The 18,718-nt window shown below is 36.0% G+C and overlaps 1 protein-coding gene across 1 annotated transcript in view; it reads left to right on the plus strand.

Annotated features, from left to right (window-relative positions):
• The window catches only part of CFAP47 (cilia and flagella associated protein 47), a 489,567-nt gene that overhangs the window by 280,384 nt on the left and 190,465 nt on the right, over nt 1–18,718 (plus strand). Inside the window, 3 exon segments of the mRNA XM_036839258.1 lie at nt 2,518–2,631; nt 3,381–3,607; nt 9,349–9,450. Coding sequence (XP_036695153.1) covers nt 2,518–2,631; nt 3,381–3,607; nt 9,349–9,450 — 443 coding nt within the window.

Below are 18,718 nucleotides of genomic sequence, written 5' to 3' on the forward strand. Positions count from 1 at the left end.
TTAAACCTAAATTTGTCAGTCCATGTTTTCACTCATCCTCTCAAGTCTTGGCTCCACCCTAGATCTTTTTTTTGGTTTTTTCTTAATTTAATTTTTATTTTAAACCCTCAGGTGATTTACATGCACGTGAAATTTGGGAAGCCTGCTCTCACTCCATTTAAATGGATCTCTTAAGTGCCGGTACGTGCCAGGCAAAGGGTTAGAGATTATTCTAAAGATGTCTTTGAACAAGCAACGTATATGTAAATGATATAAAAGTGGACTAATCACATAATAAAAATATACCAAAAAATTGTAATATCTTAGGTAGCAAGTGAAATGGCAACAATTGTTTCATTACCTCCTGTAGTCTCACCACATCTTTACTATCTTTCTACTTCTTAAAATATCAGCATTAAAAAAAAGGCTTTCAGACAGAGAAAGACAAATACTGTATGATATCACTTATATGTGGAATCTAAAAAATACAACAAATGAATGCATATAACAAAAAGAAACAGACTCACAGATACAAAGAGCAAACTAGTGGTTACCAGTGGGAAGAGGGAAGGGGAAGGGGCAATATACGGGTAGGCGATTAAGAGGCACAAACTACTATGTATAAAATAAATAAGCTGCAAGGATATATTGTACTACACAAGGAATAGAGCCAGTATTTTATAATAATTATAAATGGAGTATAACCTTTAAAAATTGTGAATCACTGTGTTGTACACCTGAAACTTATATTAATATTGTAAATCAAATATACCTCAATTTAAAAAAAGAAAAAGAAACAAAGAAAAGACTGTATTATGGAAAATATAAAATACACAGGATTGTAGAAATAAAACTGTAGTAAATCACCCCCTGTATCCTTTGCTCAGTTTCAGCAGTGCATTGCCAAGCAAGTTTCATGAAGCAAATCCCAGTCATCACAACATTTTATCCACAAATAATTCAGGAAGTGTCTCTACAACAAAAAGACTCTGGGTTTGTTTTTTGTTTTGTTTTGTTTTTTTGACATAACCATGATACCATTACTACTAAAAATATCATGATTTTTTTTAATAGCATCAAAAATCAAGGCATTCTTCGTATTTCCCTGATTGTCTCATTATTGTTTTTATGTTTGTTTGTTTGTTTTTATCATTTCATTTTAAGTTTCTTTGTTTGAAATACAGGGGAGGAAAAATAATCTTCCCTCTACTCCTCTGAGTTCTTCTTGACTAAGACCCCTGTAATAAAAGACAGATTAACAAGAGAAAAACAGAAGTGTATTAACATGGATACCTCATATATACATGGGAGAGACCCAAGGAAAAAGGAGTTAATTCCTTGAGGTGGCTTAGAATTCAGGCTTAAATACCATCTTAATAAGGAAAGGGGAGGGGGAGATGTCAGCCACTTAGAGGAGAGTAAATGATTTTTAGGAAAAATGAATAGGCCCTTAGAAGAGTAGATAAAAGATATGATAGTTTGTGACAACGTTTGGTTGTGGTGTCAACTTCTAGTCTCTTCTTGTGACAAGGGTCAATCTTCCCTAGTTGATGAAACTCTCAGGGAGGGGATTTATGACAATCGAGTTCCTTTTGGAGGATCTGTCTTAGGCAGATAAGGGAAGTTCAGAGAAAGCTCTCCCTGTTTTTCAGGTGCCTACAGCTCAAAAGAATCAATATACCAAAGCAGCATATTTTGTTGTGGCACATCCTGAACTCCTACAGTCATGTTTTGGGATAGCATAGTCTGCTACACTGAAGAATCAAGATCTAGATGATATTTATCCATTGTGATTGTATGATATGTCTTTTGAGACTTTCTCCCTCTCCTTTTTCATTTAATCTCTGGGTTCCTAACATAAAAGTGTTGTTCATCCCATTTTATAGAGGAAGAAACTGGAACTCAGAGATTCAGTAAACTTGCCTGAGGCTTATTAGTAGGTAGTAAGTGCCAGTGCCAGAATTAAAACCAGGCTTGTCCACCTCTGTTGGTCTTTCCCTATATCATGTTGTTGCCCTTGCATTGTTCCCACTTTTATTTTCATGCTCTCTGTTTAGTCTTTTGTACTTCTTGCCTAATCACTTATTCTAAAAGATCTTCAGACCCTCACATGCACATTTTGAAACCCCCCACTTTAAAATATAGACTCTTAGGGACTCAGACACCCTGCAAAAATGATGTCACTCCCTTCCAACAATAAATCACAGAATGAAGGAAAAAATTTTCTCATTTGCTTGAATTCATTTGTTTTAAGCTAACAGTCTTCCAAGGATATTTGTACCTATAACGATCAACTGCTGTCAGTGCCGCCCTGAGACCTTCTCAATCCATCTCTGTTCTGGTTGCATGCAAAGTTTCCCTCATACTATGGTAGGGCTGTATTTAATCCTTCCCTTTCTCCGCCCATTTAGGGCCTATGTTGCTTAGTAATGCATGATACATGTTTTTATAGTACAAAGATTTTTCTCATAGGTGAAAGATTTATCCTAATTTTTTTCTGAGCTTTTAAAATTTAATATTATTATGCGGTTGTGTTTTAGATTGGAGAATTAATATATGTTTTGGAAGGAAGAGGTATGATCCCCTTGCCTTCCAGATTCTTTCCAGTGGATTCTTCAACTCCGCTTGACCACAGCAGTTCTCCAGAAGAAGGTAGAGTATCCGTGCATTTTATTTCATTTCTAATGTTGAAGGATGGTACCATTCCTCATATAGTCACCTAAGCACCCTCACAGCACATTTTTCCAATATATAATTACATTTCAGAAGGCTCCCTTTTAACTTTATTATGTCAGCATACATGGAATAGAGTACCATTTTAACAGTTAAGAAAATGTCGATGGTGATTCTTTTTTAAATCTTTATTTTTTTAGTCTTCAGGTAAATATTATAATTTGGCATTCAAAATATTTACTCTGCAAAATTTTCCATTTTCCAAGTAACTTGGAAATAACTACAATGTCAAATTCTGTATACTATAATATAACCTGTACTTCTACCCAGTGTTCTAGTTTAAAGTGTAAGGTTATTACTGAAAGAAAATGGCAGTTCTTGCCTGTCCTTGAGAGATGTCTTTCTTTACATTTCTTTCTGTTCCTCCTACCTTCTAATCACTGATAGGAGCACAATGGCCACTGAATTTTTTAGCAAGTTGATGATGTTTCTACGAAAGAACCACTTGACTAGAACTCTTTGTATAGAAAAATATCTTTAATTCCTGAAGACTTACTCTTGAATTACTGAATTAGGACTACTAAAAATGTGTTGCCTATTTCTTTCTACTCTGGTTAATAAAGGCCGTAACTGCAGTGTTATATTTCAGACCTCCCAAGTCCATCCTGGATAACAACGTCAAGGGCGTAACTGATCATTGCAATCATGAATGTTTTTGCTTCCCCTAGTGCTTAATAAGGAAGATCCGGTTCTGTATTTGAAATGTAAGCTCCGTCAAATCCTGGATGTGGACCTTAAATTGCCACTGACTAATGAAGCCAAGGAGAAGGCCTTGGCTTTTGCAGCACAGCAACAGATGTCGAAGATCGAGTATGAGAGAAGGTTGATCACGGGCACTCTGGAGAGCAGTAGCGTCCGCGTGGCCATCGCCCTCCTGGGGCTGACCAAGATCGAGGTGAGAATGGAGGACAGAGGATGTGCTGAAATTAGTCTCTCTTTAAAAATGTACAGAGATCATAACAATGTTTTTACATATAAAAATGATGAAAGCTGCTTTTCCTCAGAAAGACAGCTCAGTAGCTTTTTTCTTTTTTACCTCGTTAAATAATAAATCTGAAACAAATTGTTCTGCTAGGTAATTTTAGGCATTACAGTATGGTTGATATTTCACAGTAGTTCTCAATTCTGGCTCTACATCGGGATGCCCTGGAGAGCTGATCCCAGTGCCCAGGCCCCACCAGAACAATTCAGTATCAATCTCTGGAAGGGGGTGAGTGGGGACATATTCTAAAAGTTGCCCAGGATATTCTGTTGTTCATCCAGAGAGGATCATTTCTGGGGTCAGATTACCAGGCTGAGAATCCAGACTCTAACACTGTCCAGCTGTGTGACTGTGAGCTGGTAACTTAAAACTCCTCCAGCCTTGATTTTTACATTTGTAATAAGGAGATAATGGTCATTAATGAAAACTAAGTGAGATAATTATGTAAAATGCTTAGCGTAGTACCTAGTATATAATTAGTGCTCTCTAGATGTATGGCGTTGTTGTTGTTGTTGTTACTATTACTGTAGACTCTATTATTACAGCTTGAACTCTATCTTTTTTTTTTTTTTTTTTATAATTGAAATAAGGTACAGTTGAGTCGCCACAGAGCCACGAAAGCAATTCTTCTAAAACGTAAACCTGCGCCCTTTGCTCCTTTGCTCCCCTGGCTTTTCCAGCTTGTGTCAGAATGAAAACCAACATCTTTACGGTGGTCTTCATGACCCTCCTGGTCAGGCCCATCCCCTTCCCTGACCTCAGCATCTCCACTGGAGCCCATTCACGCCTTTCCCTCCCTGTGCACAGGCCTCCTTGCTGTACTTCTAGCACCCGAGGAAGGCCTGCTCCCTGCGGCCTGTGCACGTCTGTCCTTTGTTGCTTTTCCGTGGATGTGAGAGGCTGCGTCCCTCAGTTACTTCAGGTCTACTGGAATGCTACTGCTGAGGTTCTGCTTTACCAACTTGCATTTTTAAAATAATCCCTTACTTCCACCAGCCACTCTCCAAACCCTAAACTTCTTTCAGTTTTCTCTGTAGGTAGCATTTACCATCTGAGAGTAGTATATTTATGTGTTTACTCTTTATCTCCAGCAAGGGAATTTGTGAGAAGATATTTGTTTAGTTAACTCTCATATCACCAGTGCCTAGAAAAGTGTGCACTGTACCAAAGGTAGTCACTAAATCTTTGTTCACTGAAGGAATAAATAGTAATTTTTAGAATCCTGCTCGTTTAATGTTAGTCTTGATTTACATAGGTTACAACAAAACCCTTGGCATTGTAGGGGTGATTTCCTTTTTTATTTGTCAGAATGCTAGAATGAATATAGTCTAAGCACCAATTTCTAACAATTTGTGGTGATATTTTATGGATGACCTGGATTTTTAAGTTCTGATAAGGTCAAAAATATCAAGGCCCAAGGCTCTGATATCCTCCAGACTGACCTGTACACACTGTGCATCTAAGAAGCCAGTGGCTCTCTCTTCAGCTCATACCAAAATGCTTACTTCTACTATAGAGCAGTGCATTTGGGAAGGTTTATGTTCAACTTTCAGTGCACTATTACAATAAAAATGTTCAATAGGTGGCTTTTTTCAAAATTTATGCCTATTATAGTGCTCTCTCTCTCTCTTTCTCTCTCTCTTTTCTTTTAAATTGTCTTCATTCTTACCTCTTGTCCAAAATTTTATTTAAGTGAAAAAATGCTTGAAGGAGATGAATTTTGTCTGTGGATCCCTTTTCTATTATTTATGCATGTATATAGTTTCTATCTTTCTCCCTCTTCTTTAACTTTCTCCCTGGAACCCAGCACACTTTTTGTTTCTTATTGCATTTACCAAATTATGGTTTGTATATGATTTTTTTTTTATTTACCTATTTTCCCCATCAGATTGTGAATTCCTAGAAATCTAAAAACTTTTGTCATGTGTTTTTTTGTCTATCCCTCAATGTCTTGTGCATGAGAAGTGCTGTCATTGTTTAATTGGATTGAACATGTACCTGACAAACAAATGGTACTTTAAACCTGTAGTCTTCGTTGTATAGGCTGATGTCAGTCCAGGTTGCCTCATAGCCTGATTTTTCACAAAGTCATCTTGCTGTTTACTTATCCTTATTTCCCTCCCACCTTTGCAGGATGGGTATATGTATGTCTCCACTTCTCCAAAACTGTTGGCAGAAATAGTAATAATTATTATTATTTATGATTAAATCTTGACTTCTTTAAAATTTAAATGTATTAAGTAGTCTGTAAATTTAAAATGAAAAGTTTTTTTTTCACTTGAAGATTACAGTTTTCTTTGAAGTCTACAAATACCATGAATTTTTTTTTTATTTCAGCAAAAACTCTCTAAATGCAAAAAATAACTACAGAAGGGTTGACTATGCCAGTTTAAGAAAATCAGCTACACCAAATCAGAACGTATAGGCACATCTTATTCTGCTGATATACATGTAGTCATAGAGTTTTCTTTTCAAGTGCAATTATCACTGCACTGTTGAAATATAATAATGTTAATACAGCAGAACAGTAAACAGGATTGATTTTATAAGTGCTCTTTCTTTGTATAATATTTGACACCTTTTTTTCCCCAAATACTTTTATGTGCACTTTTCAAATTATTTCCATGACCCCATGGAGAAGTGGAGAGAAGGTAGGATTACACTTGTAATACAAAACAAGTGGAATGACTGAGGCGTAAAAAGATCTAAGTTGCCCTCACTGACAGGGCAGAGATTACAGCCTAGATCAGGGTAGAGACATTATTGTATTTTAAAGCTGGAAAATAAATAACGCTGAACACTCAGAGACACATAGTACAACCTCTTACTTTTACAGACCTGTAAACCAAGACCCCAAAATAGTAAGATAGTAGCCCAAGGTGACACCACTGATTTGTGACAGATTAGAAATGGGCCTAGGTTTTTACCTCCCAGAGTCCATTACTCTTTTCCTTGCCCTGCATAGCCTCCAGATCGTATGTTCATTTCTTAGTTTACTGCCATGAAATTGTATAATGGAATAAATGAAAGTCTAGAATTCTCTGTTATAGCATAAAATAACTATATAACAAATAAAATCTAAAATTATCCTTGAAATAAATCTGTTTAGAACAAAATCTAATTGAATAAATGTAATTACTTTTCTACCAAAGAAAAGTGACATGCCTAATTTTTTATTATACAGCCATGTGCAATTTGAATTGTTGAAATATTTATAAGGTAATAGCATTATGATGTATCTACTTTATATACTGTGATAGACAGGATCTTTTGTCAGGAGCATGAATATCTGGCACTTAACACTTAGCACTCAGGTATTGAATTCATATTCTCCTGGCCATTAATAAACTAACTCTAGTGATATACTCATTGGTAGTAGGAAGATTCAGAGCTTGCAAGGGAGTTTCCTTATGTTTTCTATTAACTTCCTCAATTTTATGTTTTAAAAGCCATGCTTTGTACTCTGGGATAAATGGTGAGGAAACTCATTGAAATTTTGAAATTTGACATTTTTAAAAAGGAAATCTGAAAGATCCCCTTGGTGAGGATTCGGTAGCGTAGAGAAAAGGTTTTTGTATTTGTATAATTTAAGTGTACTTCAAATCGTGAAGTAAGTACCTGTCGATACTGTCAAAGATAAACAAAGCCAGACACTAGTTAAAACAAGCATAGACTTTATTCAGTAACTGTTGCATCAGGGAGGAGGATCCAGCATGAGCTGAACTCAGGAGAGAGAATGAGCTGGGGCCTGAGAAGTGTCAGGGAAGTGAAGTTTACAAGAAGCAGGAGGGAATTGGTCACAGCAATCTGGACTTGTTAATTGACGCTTATAAAGAGAAGCAAACTTCTGGAATCTTTATGACCGAAGGGAGGTAGTGATGCAAGTTAGAACTAAGTACCCACCTGGCTGGGAGCATTATCTCCTTGAATTTTTGCATTTCAAAGGGAGGGCTCTGAGGTCCTTGAGAAGACAGTTCTGAATGGTAGATTTACATCTGAAAAGGAGAGAGAAGGGAGTTATAATTGCAAGCTTTCTAAAGTAACTGCTCTAGGAGGGGTTCAGGAGCCTATCTACCTATCACCAGATTTTGACTGGAACAAACAGTAAATTATCCTAGCAGCATTGGACTTTCCCAGATAGGGACCTTAAGGGGGACTGGAGTCGTCCTAGGGATATGGCCTTGAGCTGTTAGCAACGTTGCTAGTGTTTGTTCAAGTCTCTTAGTGTGTGTGTGTGAGGGAAGGGTGGACAAAATCATTTGTGCTGAAAATCTGCATTTTTTTATAGGCTAAAGTTGAGGCCTGGTTGAGAAGATGGCTTGGAGGAGGCTGACTAGAGTTTGATCAAGAAGAGAGTGTGTATCCGCATATATTATTTTGAATGACTTGCAGATATAGAAGGCAGATGATCCACTTTGGGGTAAAGAACTAGTTGCTGATATGAATAGATAATTTGTTCATGATAACTAGCAAAATAAACCAAGCCAAAACAGTGGTAAATGTAAATGAATTAATTTACCTTTCTGAGTTTACATGATTTTAATTGCCAAAATAAAGTAGGTGGAAAATGTGGCTTTGTGAGAAAAAAAAAAAAAACAAACAAACTTGTGGATTTTATAGATAATGAACTAGGGGATGAGATAATTGCCAGAGGAACTAAAGCTTATTTTTGCTGAGTAATGATATCATGGTCACAATCGTGATGATGACAAGGGCAACAATGGTGATGATAATGACAGCCAACGTTTATTGAATTCTTAAAATATGCTCCAAGGACCTGGCATTTGTTTATACTTTAAATATACCAGGGATAGGCAATGTGAACTATTATTGCCCATGTTTCACAAATGAAGACTTTGTGGCTTTGGTTAATAACCTAGCCAGGCTTGTTTAGAATTGGGGTATAAATTCAGGCAGTCTGGCTTCAAGAAGGCTTGGTCTAACCCTTAGGCTCTACTACGTGTTTAGCAGTAGAAGGTCCAGATAAAACTAAATGATTGCCTACTTCTGTGCTCTGCATTGCTTGGTTCATACTTAGGGAGCTGGGTTTATCTTAGGAATGACAGTATTGAACTAGATTGTGTCTAGAGAAGCATATGCATGGGGGTAAGTTGTAACCCACATTATATAAGTAAACATTGAATGGACTAAAAATATCAGACCTATTTGAAAGGGATGTTTGGAGGTTTGTGGAGGGGTAGGACCTAGTTTTATAGATACGTATTTTTTTCCCCAAAATTGTCATTAGCAAAAGAGAGGGGATTGACTGTACTGCTGATAAGAACTAGAGCTGATGGGAAGATGTTAAGGAACACCAGGTTCGACTCATGGAGGGAAGTGCTTTCTCAGTGCTGTTCACTAGTGGAATGACTTCCTGAGACAATGAATTCCTCAACGCTGAAAGGATTAGAGCAGGTGACATTGAGCATCTCTCAATAAAGGATGACTCTTTTGAGTCTATGAAACATGTTAGTGTTGTCTTCTACCAATTAAACAATAGTATGTCTAAAGAAATGAACAAATTCAATCCCTTGAGGGATTTTTTTCCCCCAAATATGGAGTCTAAATTCATAATGCTCTCTTTTTTGTTTGTTTGTTTTGGAGGCAACGGGTAAGAGGATTACAGTCCAATTTTAGTTTCTGTTTATTTGCAGATTTGTATGCTCTTTAATATCTCAAAGTTGAAGAAGCCAAAGTCCATTTTATACAAAACAGAGCTGAGCCTTCCAGAACATTTGATATCCCCAAGACAATCTGCATTCCTCGGATTCCGGAAACTCAAGCTAAATTGACTCAATATCAAGGAATTAAATCTGCAGAAAAAACAGGTAACCAATAAAGTGTAGACTGCAATATCTAGCACTGTCTCAGGTACCTGCAATACTAAAATACAAAGAAGAGATTATGTTAACTAATAGGATGTTCGTAATATAATTGAAGAGATAGTCCAGCTACATAAATACCAGTTGTTGAATGATACTTTACATTATAAATAACCAATATACTACATCATAGTAATTTAAATTATGTACTGAATTTGGGTGCCAAATACTGGTACTGAAATTTACTGAAATTTGCCAACCTGTCTTTGTTAAAGAGTGGTTATCTGATTAAGACAATAAGTGCTCTTTGAAGAAGGTGAGCTCTTGCTTTCACAGTGAACTTGGTTACAGAAGCTGCGCTGGAGTTGAGGCTTAGGCTGGCTCTAAAGGATAGGAGGGATATTGATGGCAAGAACATATCAGAGGAGAAAAATGCCATTTATGAGTAATTTATCTTTCATCTGGACAAGGGCCTGTTTTAGTTGAGTACCTACTTTTGGTCTCCTTTATTCTGTGTATTTGTAATCAGGCAAGACTAAGTCATTTAACAGAATACTAACATATTTATATTATTAAATACAGTGATAAGATGTAAAAACTGTGACAAAAAAGTATTCAAAAAGTTTTTTTCTTTTTTAATTGGAGTATAGTTGATTTACAATGCTGTGTTACTGCTATACAGCAAAGTGATTGTGTGTGTGTGTGTGTGTATATATATATACACACACACATATATATACACATTCTTATTTTTTTAATATTCTTTTATATTCTTTTCCATTATGGTTTTTCATAAGATATTGAATATAGTTCCCTGTGCTATACAGTAGGACCATGTTCTTTACCCATTCTATATATAAAAGCTTACATCTGCTAACCCCAACCTCCCATTCCATTCCTCCCCCATCCCCCTCCCTGTTGGTAACCACCAGTCTGTTCTCTATGTCTGTGATTCTGTTTCTGTTTCATAGATAGGTTCATGTGTGTCATATTTTAGATTCCACAAATAAGTGATATCGTATGGTATTTGTCTTTCTCTTTCTGACTTACTTCACTTAGTATGATAATCTCTAGTTGCATCCATGTTGCTGCAAATGGCATTATTGAATTCTTTCTTATGGCTGAGCAGTATTCCATTGTGTATATGTTGCACATCTTTATCCATTCATTTGTCAATGGACATTTAGGTTGTTTCCATGTCTTGGCTATTGTGAATAATGCTGCTATGAACATTGGGTGCGTGCATCTTTTTGAATTATACTTTTGTCTGGATATATGCCCAGGAGTGGGATCACTGGATCATATGGTAATTCTATTTTTAGTTTTCTGAGGAACCTCCATAATGTTTTCCACAGTGGCTGCACCAACTTACATTCCCACCAGCAGTGTAAGAGGGTTCCCTTTGGTCCACATCCTCTCCAGCATTTGTTATTTGTAGACTTTTTAATGATGACCATTCTGACTGGTATGAGGTGGTACCTCATTGTAGTTTTGTTTTGCATTTCTCTAATAATTAGCGATGTTGAGCATCTTTTCATGTGCCTGTTGGCCATCTGTATGTCTTCTTTGGAGAAATGTCTATTTAGGTCTTCTTCCCATTTTTGGATAGGGTTGTTTGTTTTTTTGTTGTTGAGTTGTGTGTGCTATTTGTATATTTTGGAAATTAAACCCTTGTCTGTCACATCATTTGCAGATATTTTCTCCCATTCTGTAGGTTGTCTTTTCATTTTGTGTATGGTTTCCTTTGATGTGCAAAAGCTTGTAAGTTTGATTAGGTCTCATTTGTTTATTTTTGTTTTTATTTCTATTGCCTTGGGAGACTGACCTAAGAGAACATTGGTATGATTTATGTCAGAGAATGTTTTGCCTATGTTCTCTTCTAGGAGTTTTATGGTGTCATGTCTTATATTTAGGTCTTTAAACCATTTTGAGTATTTTCACATATGGTGAGAAGGTGTGTTCTATCTTCATTGATTTACATGTGGCTGTCCAACTTTCCCAACAGCACTTGTTGGAAAGACTGTCTTTTCCCCATTGTATATTCTTGCCTCCTTTGTCGAAGATTAATTGACCGTAGGTGTGTGGGTTTATTTCTGGGTTCTCTATTCTGTTCCATTGGTCTGTATGTCTGTTTTTGTGCCAATACCATGCTGTTTTGATTACTGTAGCTTTGTAGTATTGTCTGAAGTCTGGGAGGGTTATGCCTCCTGCTTTGTTCTTTTTCTTCAGGGTTGCTTTGGTGATTCTGGGTCATTTATGGTTCCATATGAATTTTAGGATTATTTGTTCTAGTTCTGTGAAAAATGTCATGGGTAATTTGATAGGGATCGCATTAAATCTGTAGATTGCTTTGGGCAGTATGGCCATTTTTACAATATTAATTCTTCCAATCCAAGAGCATGAGATACCTTTCCATTTTTTTGAGTCGTCTTCAATTTCCTTTATTAATGTTTTACAGTTCTCAGCATATAAGTCTTTCACCTCTTTGGTCAGGTTTATTCCTAAGTATTTTATTTTGGGGGGTGCAATTTTAAAAGGTATTGTTTTTTTTTTACATTCCCTTTCTGATATTTCATTGTTGGTTTACACCAACAATGCAACCAATTTCTGTATGTTAATGTTGTATCCTGCTGCCTTGCTGAATTTGTTTATCAGTTCTAGTAGTTTTTTTGTGTGGGATCTTCAGGGTTTTCTATATATAGTATCATATCATCTGTATATAATGACAGTATTACCTTTTCCCTTCCAATTTGGATACGTTTCATTTTTTTTTTTCTTTTCTGATTGCTGTGGCTAGGACTTCCAATACTATATGAATAGAAGAGGTGAGAGTGGGCATCCTTTCTTGTTCCAGATTTTAGCAAGAAGGCTTTCAGCTTTTAACCATTGTGTATTATATTGGCTGTGGGTTTGTCATAAATAGCTTTTATTATGTTGAGACATGTTCCCTCTACACCTACTTTGGTAAGAGTTTTTATCATGAATGGATGTTGAATTTTGTCAAATGCTTTTTCCGCACCTATTGAGAGGATCATGTGGTTTTTGTCTTTTTCTTTTGTTAATGTGATGTATTACATTGATTGGTTTGCATAATGTTGAACCATCCTTGTGAACTTGGGATGAATCCCATTTAGTCGTGGTGTATGATCTTTTTTATGTCTTGTTGGATTTGGTTTGCTAATATTTTGTTGAGAATTTTCACATCTATATTCATCAAAGGTATTGGCCTGTAATTTTCTTTTTTGGTGGTGTCTTTGACTGGTTTTGGTATCAGGGTGATGGTGGTTTCATATAATGTCTTTGGGAGTATTTCCTCCTCTTCAGTTTTTTGGAAGAGTTTGAGAAGGATTGGTAATTCTTTGTGTGTTTGATATAATTTGCCTGTGAAGCCATCTGGTCCTAGACTTTTGATTGTAGGGAGTTTTTTTCTTTTTTTTTTAAATTAATTAATTAATTTATTTATTTTTATTTTTTTTGGCTGTGTTGGGTCTTCGTTTCTGTGCCAGGGCTTTCTCTAGTTGTGGCAAGCGGGGGCCACTCTTCATCGCGGTGCGCGGGCCTCTCACTATCATGGCCTCTCTTGTTGCGGAGCACAGGCTCCAGACTCACAGGCTCAGCAGTTGTGGCTCACGGGCCTAGTTGCTCCGCGGCATGTGGGATCTTCCCAGACCAGGGCTCGAACCTGTGTCCCCTGCATTGGCAGGCAGACTCTCAACCACTGCGCCACCAGGGAAGCCCAGGGAGTTTTTAAATTATAGATTCTATTTCACTTTTAGTGATCAGTCTGTTCAAATGATCTATTTCTTCTTGATTCAACTTTGGTAGGCTAAAGTATTCAAAAGTAATTTACATTTTTCTTTCACTTTTTTCCTAGTTGGTGGATAATAGTAGGAATATAATTTCTTTATTAGGGCTTTTTATTTGTTATCTTCCTATGGCTTTGTGTTAGCTATACAATTTTTCTAAATCTGAAAAGGTGATTGCAAATAATAAGGTACAGGGTAATCTGTTCACTTTGCCTTCCTAGGAGATCTGAGAACCCAGATTCAAATGCCAAGTGGCCAAGCAGGTAACCAGGATTTATGAATTGGGTCTGGTCTACGGCAATAGGGATTATGGGGCCTATGACAAACTGAAGAGTAGATGCCCTGTCTACACATTCAAATTCCAAAAATAAAAATAAAAATAAAATCCTGAGCTAGACAAACAAGTGTGAGGTCATGTTTGACTGACCAGCTGTCAGTTTGAGACCTTTCAGGTTAAGTTGTTGTCTGTTTTTTTTAATCTTTATTACCTCCAGCTTTTCTATGTGCTATTAAATTTTTAAATGAAGAATTTATTTTCATAACATTTTAATCCCTTTTGCGATAACTGGATAAAGCTGTGTGCATTATAAACCTGGCTAGGATTGTCCTTTCAGGCCACTCATTTATTCAGCTGTTCATTCAACAACACTGTTGTGCATTGATTCCTTTGGGCAAAATGATGAAAATTGCCATATTCATCCCTTTGAAGGACTAATAGATAAGTAGCTCTTGTAATACAAAGGGATAAGTATTGATAGAGAGGCACTTATATAGAGTATGTTTACAAATAAAACTAACATTAATACAGTTGATTATAGAGGGTAATTCAAATTTAAAAGAATTTTCATTTTGAGAGAACAAATAACTAAGGATACATAGCATAGGCTTGCCATGAAACTCACAGTATAGTCTTACAAATGAAGACTGTGGCATATTAAGATGCTGTTTAATTATAAATAAGTATGAAGTGATTTATATTTGAAAGTCTTTCACTCAGATATTTTTCTAAGACTAATATGTGTCTTTCATATCAACTGTTAACTATCCATTTTAGTAAGAAAATTATTGTGAAAATTAAGAAAAAATAGAACTGCACACAATTTTAAAGGATTATCATAAAACTTTTACAATGTAATTAGCCAATCATGGTTCATGTCTAACTTAATTGTTTATGCAGTTGAGTTTATAGAGGAAGCTTTAAGCCCAAATTTCTGTTTTCATTTCCTTCAGCATACATTTAAAATACAGTAAGTTTACATAAACAGAATATTCTAACTCAGGATAGTAGCAGGTCAAATAAAATACATACCCTTAGCAATGTACATTCTATTGTGAAGCAGTGGACTTGATTAATGAAAAGGAAAAGAATGTAAGCATTTTTACTGTAATAAATAACCTTCTATTAGAATTTGAAGCAAAGAATATTAGATTTAAGGGTTTAAAAAACTTATTTTTATGGTATAAACTAATTTGAAGAGAACAAACCAGCAAATTCCTAGCAATAAATATAGTAATGTAAAAGCAAATTTTTTTTTATGGGTGGCTTAGAGAAAGAAAGAAATAACAAGTGTTTATGTGGAGAAGTGGAGGTAACCCAGTCTTCCTGCTAATTTCAGGAAAGGGGTGGAAGTAGAGTCATATAATCTCTTGAAGTTCTAAACTCATTAAAAAGAACTAGTTTTGATGTATTAAAAAATGGCTGACTTCGGCCCTCTCATATTAATGTTGCCTATCAGTCTTTACCTTTTTGAAATTCGTAAATAAAATTCCACATTTCTGAATACATAGCTGTTACCAAAATTATTAAAAATAATCTACTTAAATCTGTATTTATTTCAGCCCCATCATTTAGAAAAATATTATTTTTTCCACTCTACCATTTAACATTATAATGCTTTCATCAGAAGGAAATGAAGCTGTAAAGAAAGTGCATGTGCACATAGTAGGTGCACCAATCTCTGTAGATGTGACAGATATACATATATGACAACAGTTTCCCATAGAAAGGATACATCACTTGTCCGACTTCACAGATCTCAGAGATCCTGTGACTCCTTTATGATAGTGGACTGGGGTAGGTCTAACGTTTGTTGAGCACCGACAATACGCAAAGCACTGCAAGGGTTGGTTTGTGTACATTTTCTTTCTTTTTTTTTTCCTCCAATTTATTTATTTTTTAAAATAAATTTATTTATTTATTTATTTTTGGCTGCATTGGGTCTTCGTTGCTGTGCACGGGCTTTCTCTAGTTGTGGCGAGCAGGGGGGGCTACTCTTCGTTTGCGGTGTGTGGGCTTCTCACTTCAGTGGCTTCTCTTGTTGCGGAGCATGGATTCTGGGTGTGCGGGCTTCAGTACTTGTGGCTCGCAGGCTCTAGAGCGTAGGCTCAGTAGTTGTGGTGCACGGGCTTAGTTGCTCCGAAGCACATGGGATCTTCCTGGACCAGGGCTCGAACCCATGTCCCCTGCAGTGGCAGGCAGTTTCCTAACCACTGCGCCACCAGGGAAGTCCTGTGTACATTTATTCATTTAATTCTCCTGATAGATATTTCTGTCTCAGACCCTATTTAGGCATTAACTTCTATTTGCTAATCTGTGTACTCTTGCATTTCTCACAGCAATCTTTCCAAAGTGTTATTAGTCTTTTCAAACATCCTCTTCACTCCAGTCTTTTCCCCATCTCCAACCTCCACTGGACAATGACTGCATCTACTCTCTCATGGAGGAATAGGGGCTTCATGAACATATACTCTTCCTTAACCCCCTTATTGCTTTCACCCCAGTCTCTGAATAATAGGAATCTACTCTATCAACCTTCCAATGTGTATCTTTTATCTTATCTCAGAACCTGTTCTTGGGCTCTTCTCCATCATTTATCACAGCTTTGTCTTTCTGTGAAAAGTTCCTTCACTTTTGGCTCCCAAGTGTTGTCAAACTTCAAAAACTAAAGAAACTCCTACCTTTCCCTTGGCAAACATATTTCTCAGTAGAGGGATCTGCATTTGCATTTTCTATTCATGCATGATGTTCTCAACTTCTCAAATCTGGCTTGTGCTACTGCTGTAGCAAAACAGCTAGTTGGTTTCAGTGGACCATTCTCAGTCTACATCTTACTGAGTCTCTATAGCATTTAACCTGGATGATTAAGCATCTACTCTTAGAATTCTAGGCATTTGAGATCAAGGCTTTATCCTTGTTTCCTGCATTTCTTCTCCATCCCCTTGACAAGATTTCTTCTTAGTCTCTTTGTGAGTTCTTCCATTTACCCCATCAATATGGGAATCTTCAAGGTTCTTCTTGCCCTAATGGGGCTATTATTACTTTTTACCCATCCCCTAGGGGATTTTGTACACTCCCATAGTTACAACTACCATTTACATCACCAATATTTATCTCTATTCCTAACCTTTTCCTTCTGTTTCCAACTTATATATTCAGAGGCAGACTAGTCATGCCTACCTAGATATATATGCAAATAGATAACCAAGTAGATAGATAGATAGATAGACAGATAGAAAGATATAGAGATATATCCCTCTAACTCAAAATGAATGCATTATTATTCTCCATTTATTTGTTCCTCACTACATAATCTTTATAATTTCAGATGGTGGGACTTGACCTGTCTCTTACATTAGAAATCTGGGCATGCTACTTGAAGCTTTTTTCTTCTGAGCCCATACCTGAAATTCATCTTGTAGTCCTAAATTTTCTGTAGTTTATTTCCTTTTCTTTTTCTCTACTCCCACTGTTATGATTCAGGTGTTCATCATCACTTCACAAAATGAGAAAATAATCACATCTCTCTCTTCTCTCTTTGGTGCAAATTTAAGGAGATAACATTATGTCAAGAATTAAATGCCTTATGGTATACCTAATAAATGTTGGCTATTAATAATATTCTAATCCCATCACCCTTTTTACACTTCACCTTTAGGCACAAGAATTATTAACTCTGACTGTGAAATATTACTGAAACATTTAGTGATTTTAGGTACAGACTTACTCTGATTCTAAAGGAGCATAAACTTTATGAGTCTTCACTTTTTCAACCCCCCTTTCTAGACCCTATACCTACTTTTATATTTGTAATTTTACATTCTTTCTCTTGAAGAAGGCCCCCTAAATTGTGAAAGCCTCAGGCTGCAGAAAATCTGGACTTTTCCCTGGTTGTAGATATTGACTTAAAATATCATCTACTTGTGGTTCTGGGGATGTTGAAATTTATGAACAGGATGAGTTCTATGGACCTTAAATAGGTATAGGTAAGCAAGAAAACTCCAGTGGATCCAGGAGCACTTATCTAAGTCACCTCCCCAATGTCGAAGGTCTTATGTGTTCTGTGCCACGCATGAAAACTCTGTTCAAGGGCACTCAAACAAAATGCTCTGGGCTGATTTTGCTGATCAACTTAAACAGAGCTCAAACCCTCATTCCTAAAGATTATCACTTCAGTTTCTAGCACTTTGTGCTATTGACCCAGTTTCTTCTTCTCTCCCAAGGGATACATGGCAGACATATTGGAAATGCATATTGTAGGAACAGTGTTTTCCTTCTTTCCTTCCCCCATCTAATTCCAGTTTTCCTAATTTTCTAATATTTACTAATAATTAGCAGTCAAATAGGTGACAAATATCCACTAAATCCTTCCATGACAATGATCATGTAAAGTGATCATAAACATGTAGTAAACATTTGCTAGTAATAACTAACACTGTAGGTAGTTCTACCCATTTTACAAAGATTAAATGCATTATTGTAATGCCTAAATTATCCTTCAGTATGAAAAAGACTGTAAAATTGTTGCAATAAAATGAACCTAAATTCCTGCTTAAAATTTATTAAATATTCTTTGAAAAATAAACCCTACATCTGCATTATATCAAATAACCGCAAATGTATTTCAAATAGAATAAAAAATAAATTTCATTTAACAGAGTATCATTTAAAATGTTAGTTTTAGTGATTAAACTTAATTGAAACAATCTACTATATTTTCAGCATTGCCAGTGGTCACCTAATTTCAAAAGCGTGCTTTAATTAATTTTCATCAACATATCTTGAGTTAAACTTGTATTATTATTATATTACATTTGGTTTTGGCAAAAGCTGTTTTCAAATTTGCAAAGGCTTTTTGAAATAAAATTACTTTAATTCACTTAGAAATATAATTCAAATCCTCTGCATTTTCCACATAGGATCACAATTGTAAGCCATCAAGTTCGATTACAGTGTATAAAAGAATGGGAATAGATTTTGGAAGGAAATTTGTAATCCATATACTACATCGAAATCTCTCAAGAAAGGTAAGGGACACACAGCTCTGTTATTAGTCTTTAACTATATTTCATTACGAATATAATAGGTTCTGTTATAGTCTAGCTTCTGAGAATACTTG

The sequence above is a fragment of the Balaenoptera musculus genome, chromosome X (assembly GCF_009873245.2).
Source record: "Balaenoptera musculus isolate JJ_BM4_2016_0621 chromosome X, mBalMus1.pri.v3, whole genome shotgun sequence".
NCBI lineage: Eukaryota > Metazoa > Chordata > Mammalia > Artiodactyla > Balaenopteridae > Balaenoptera > Balaenoptera musculus.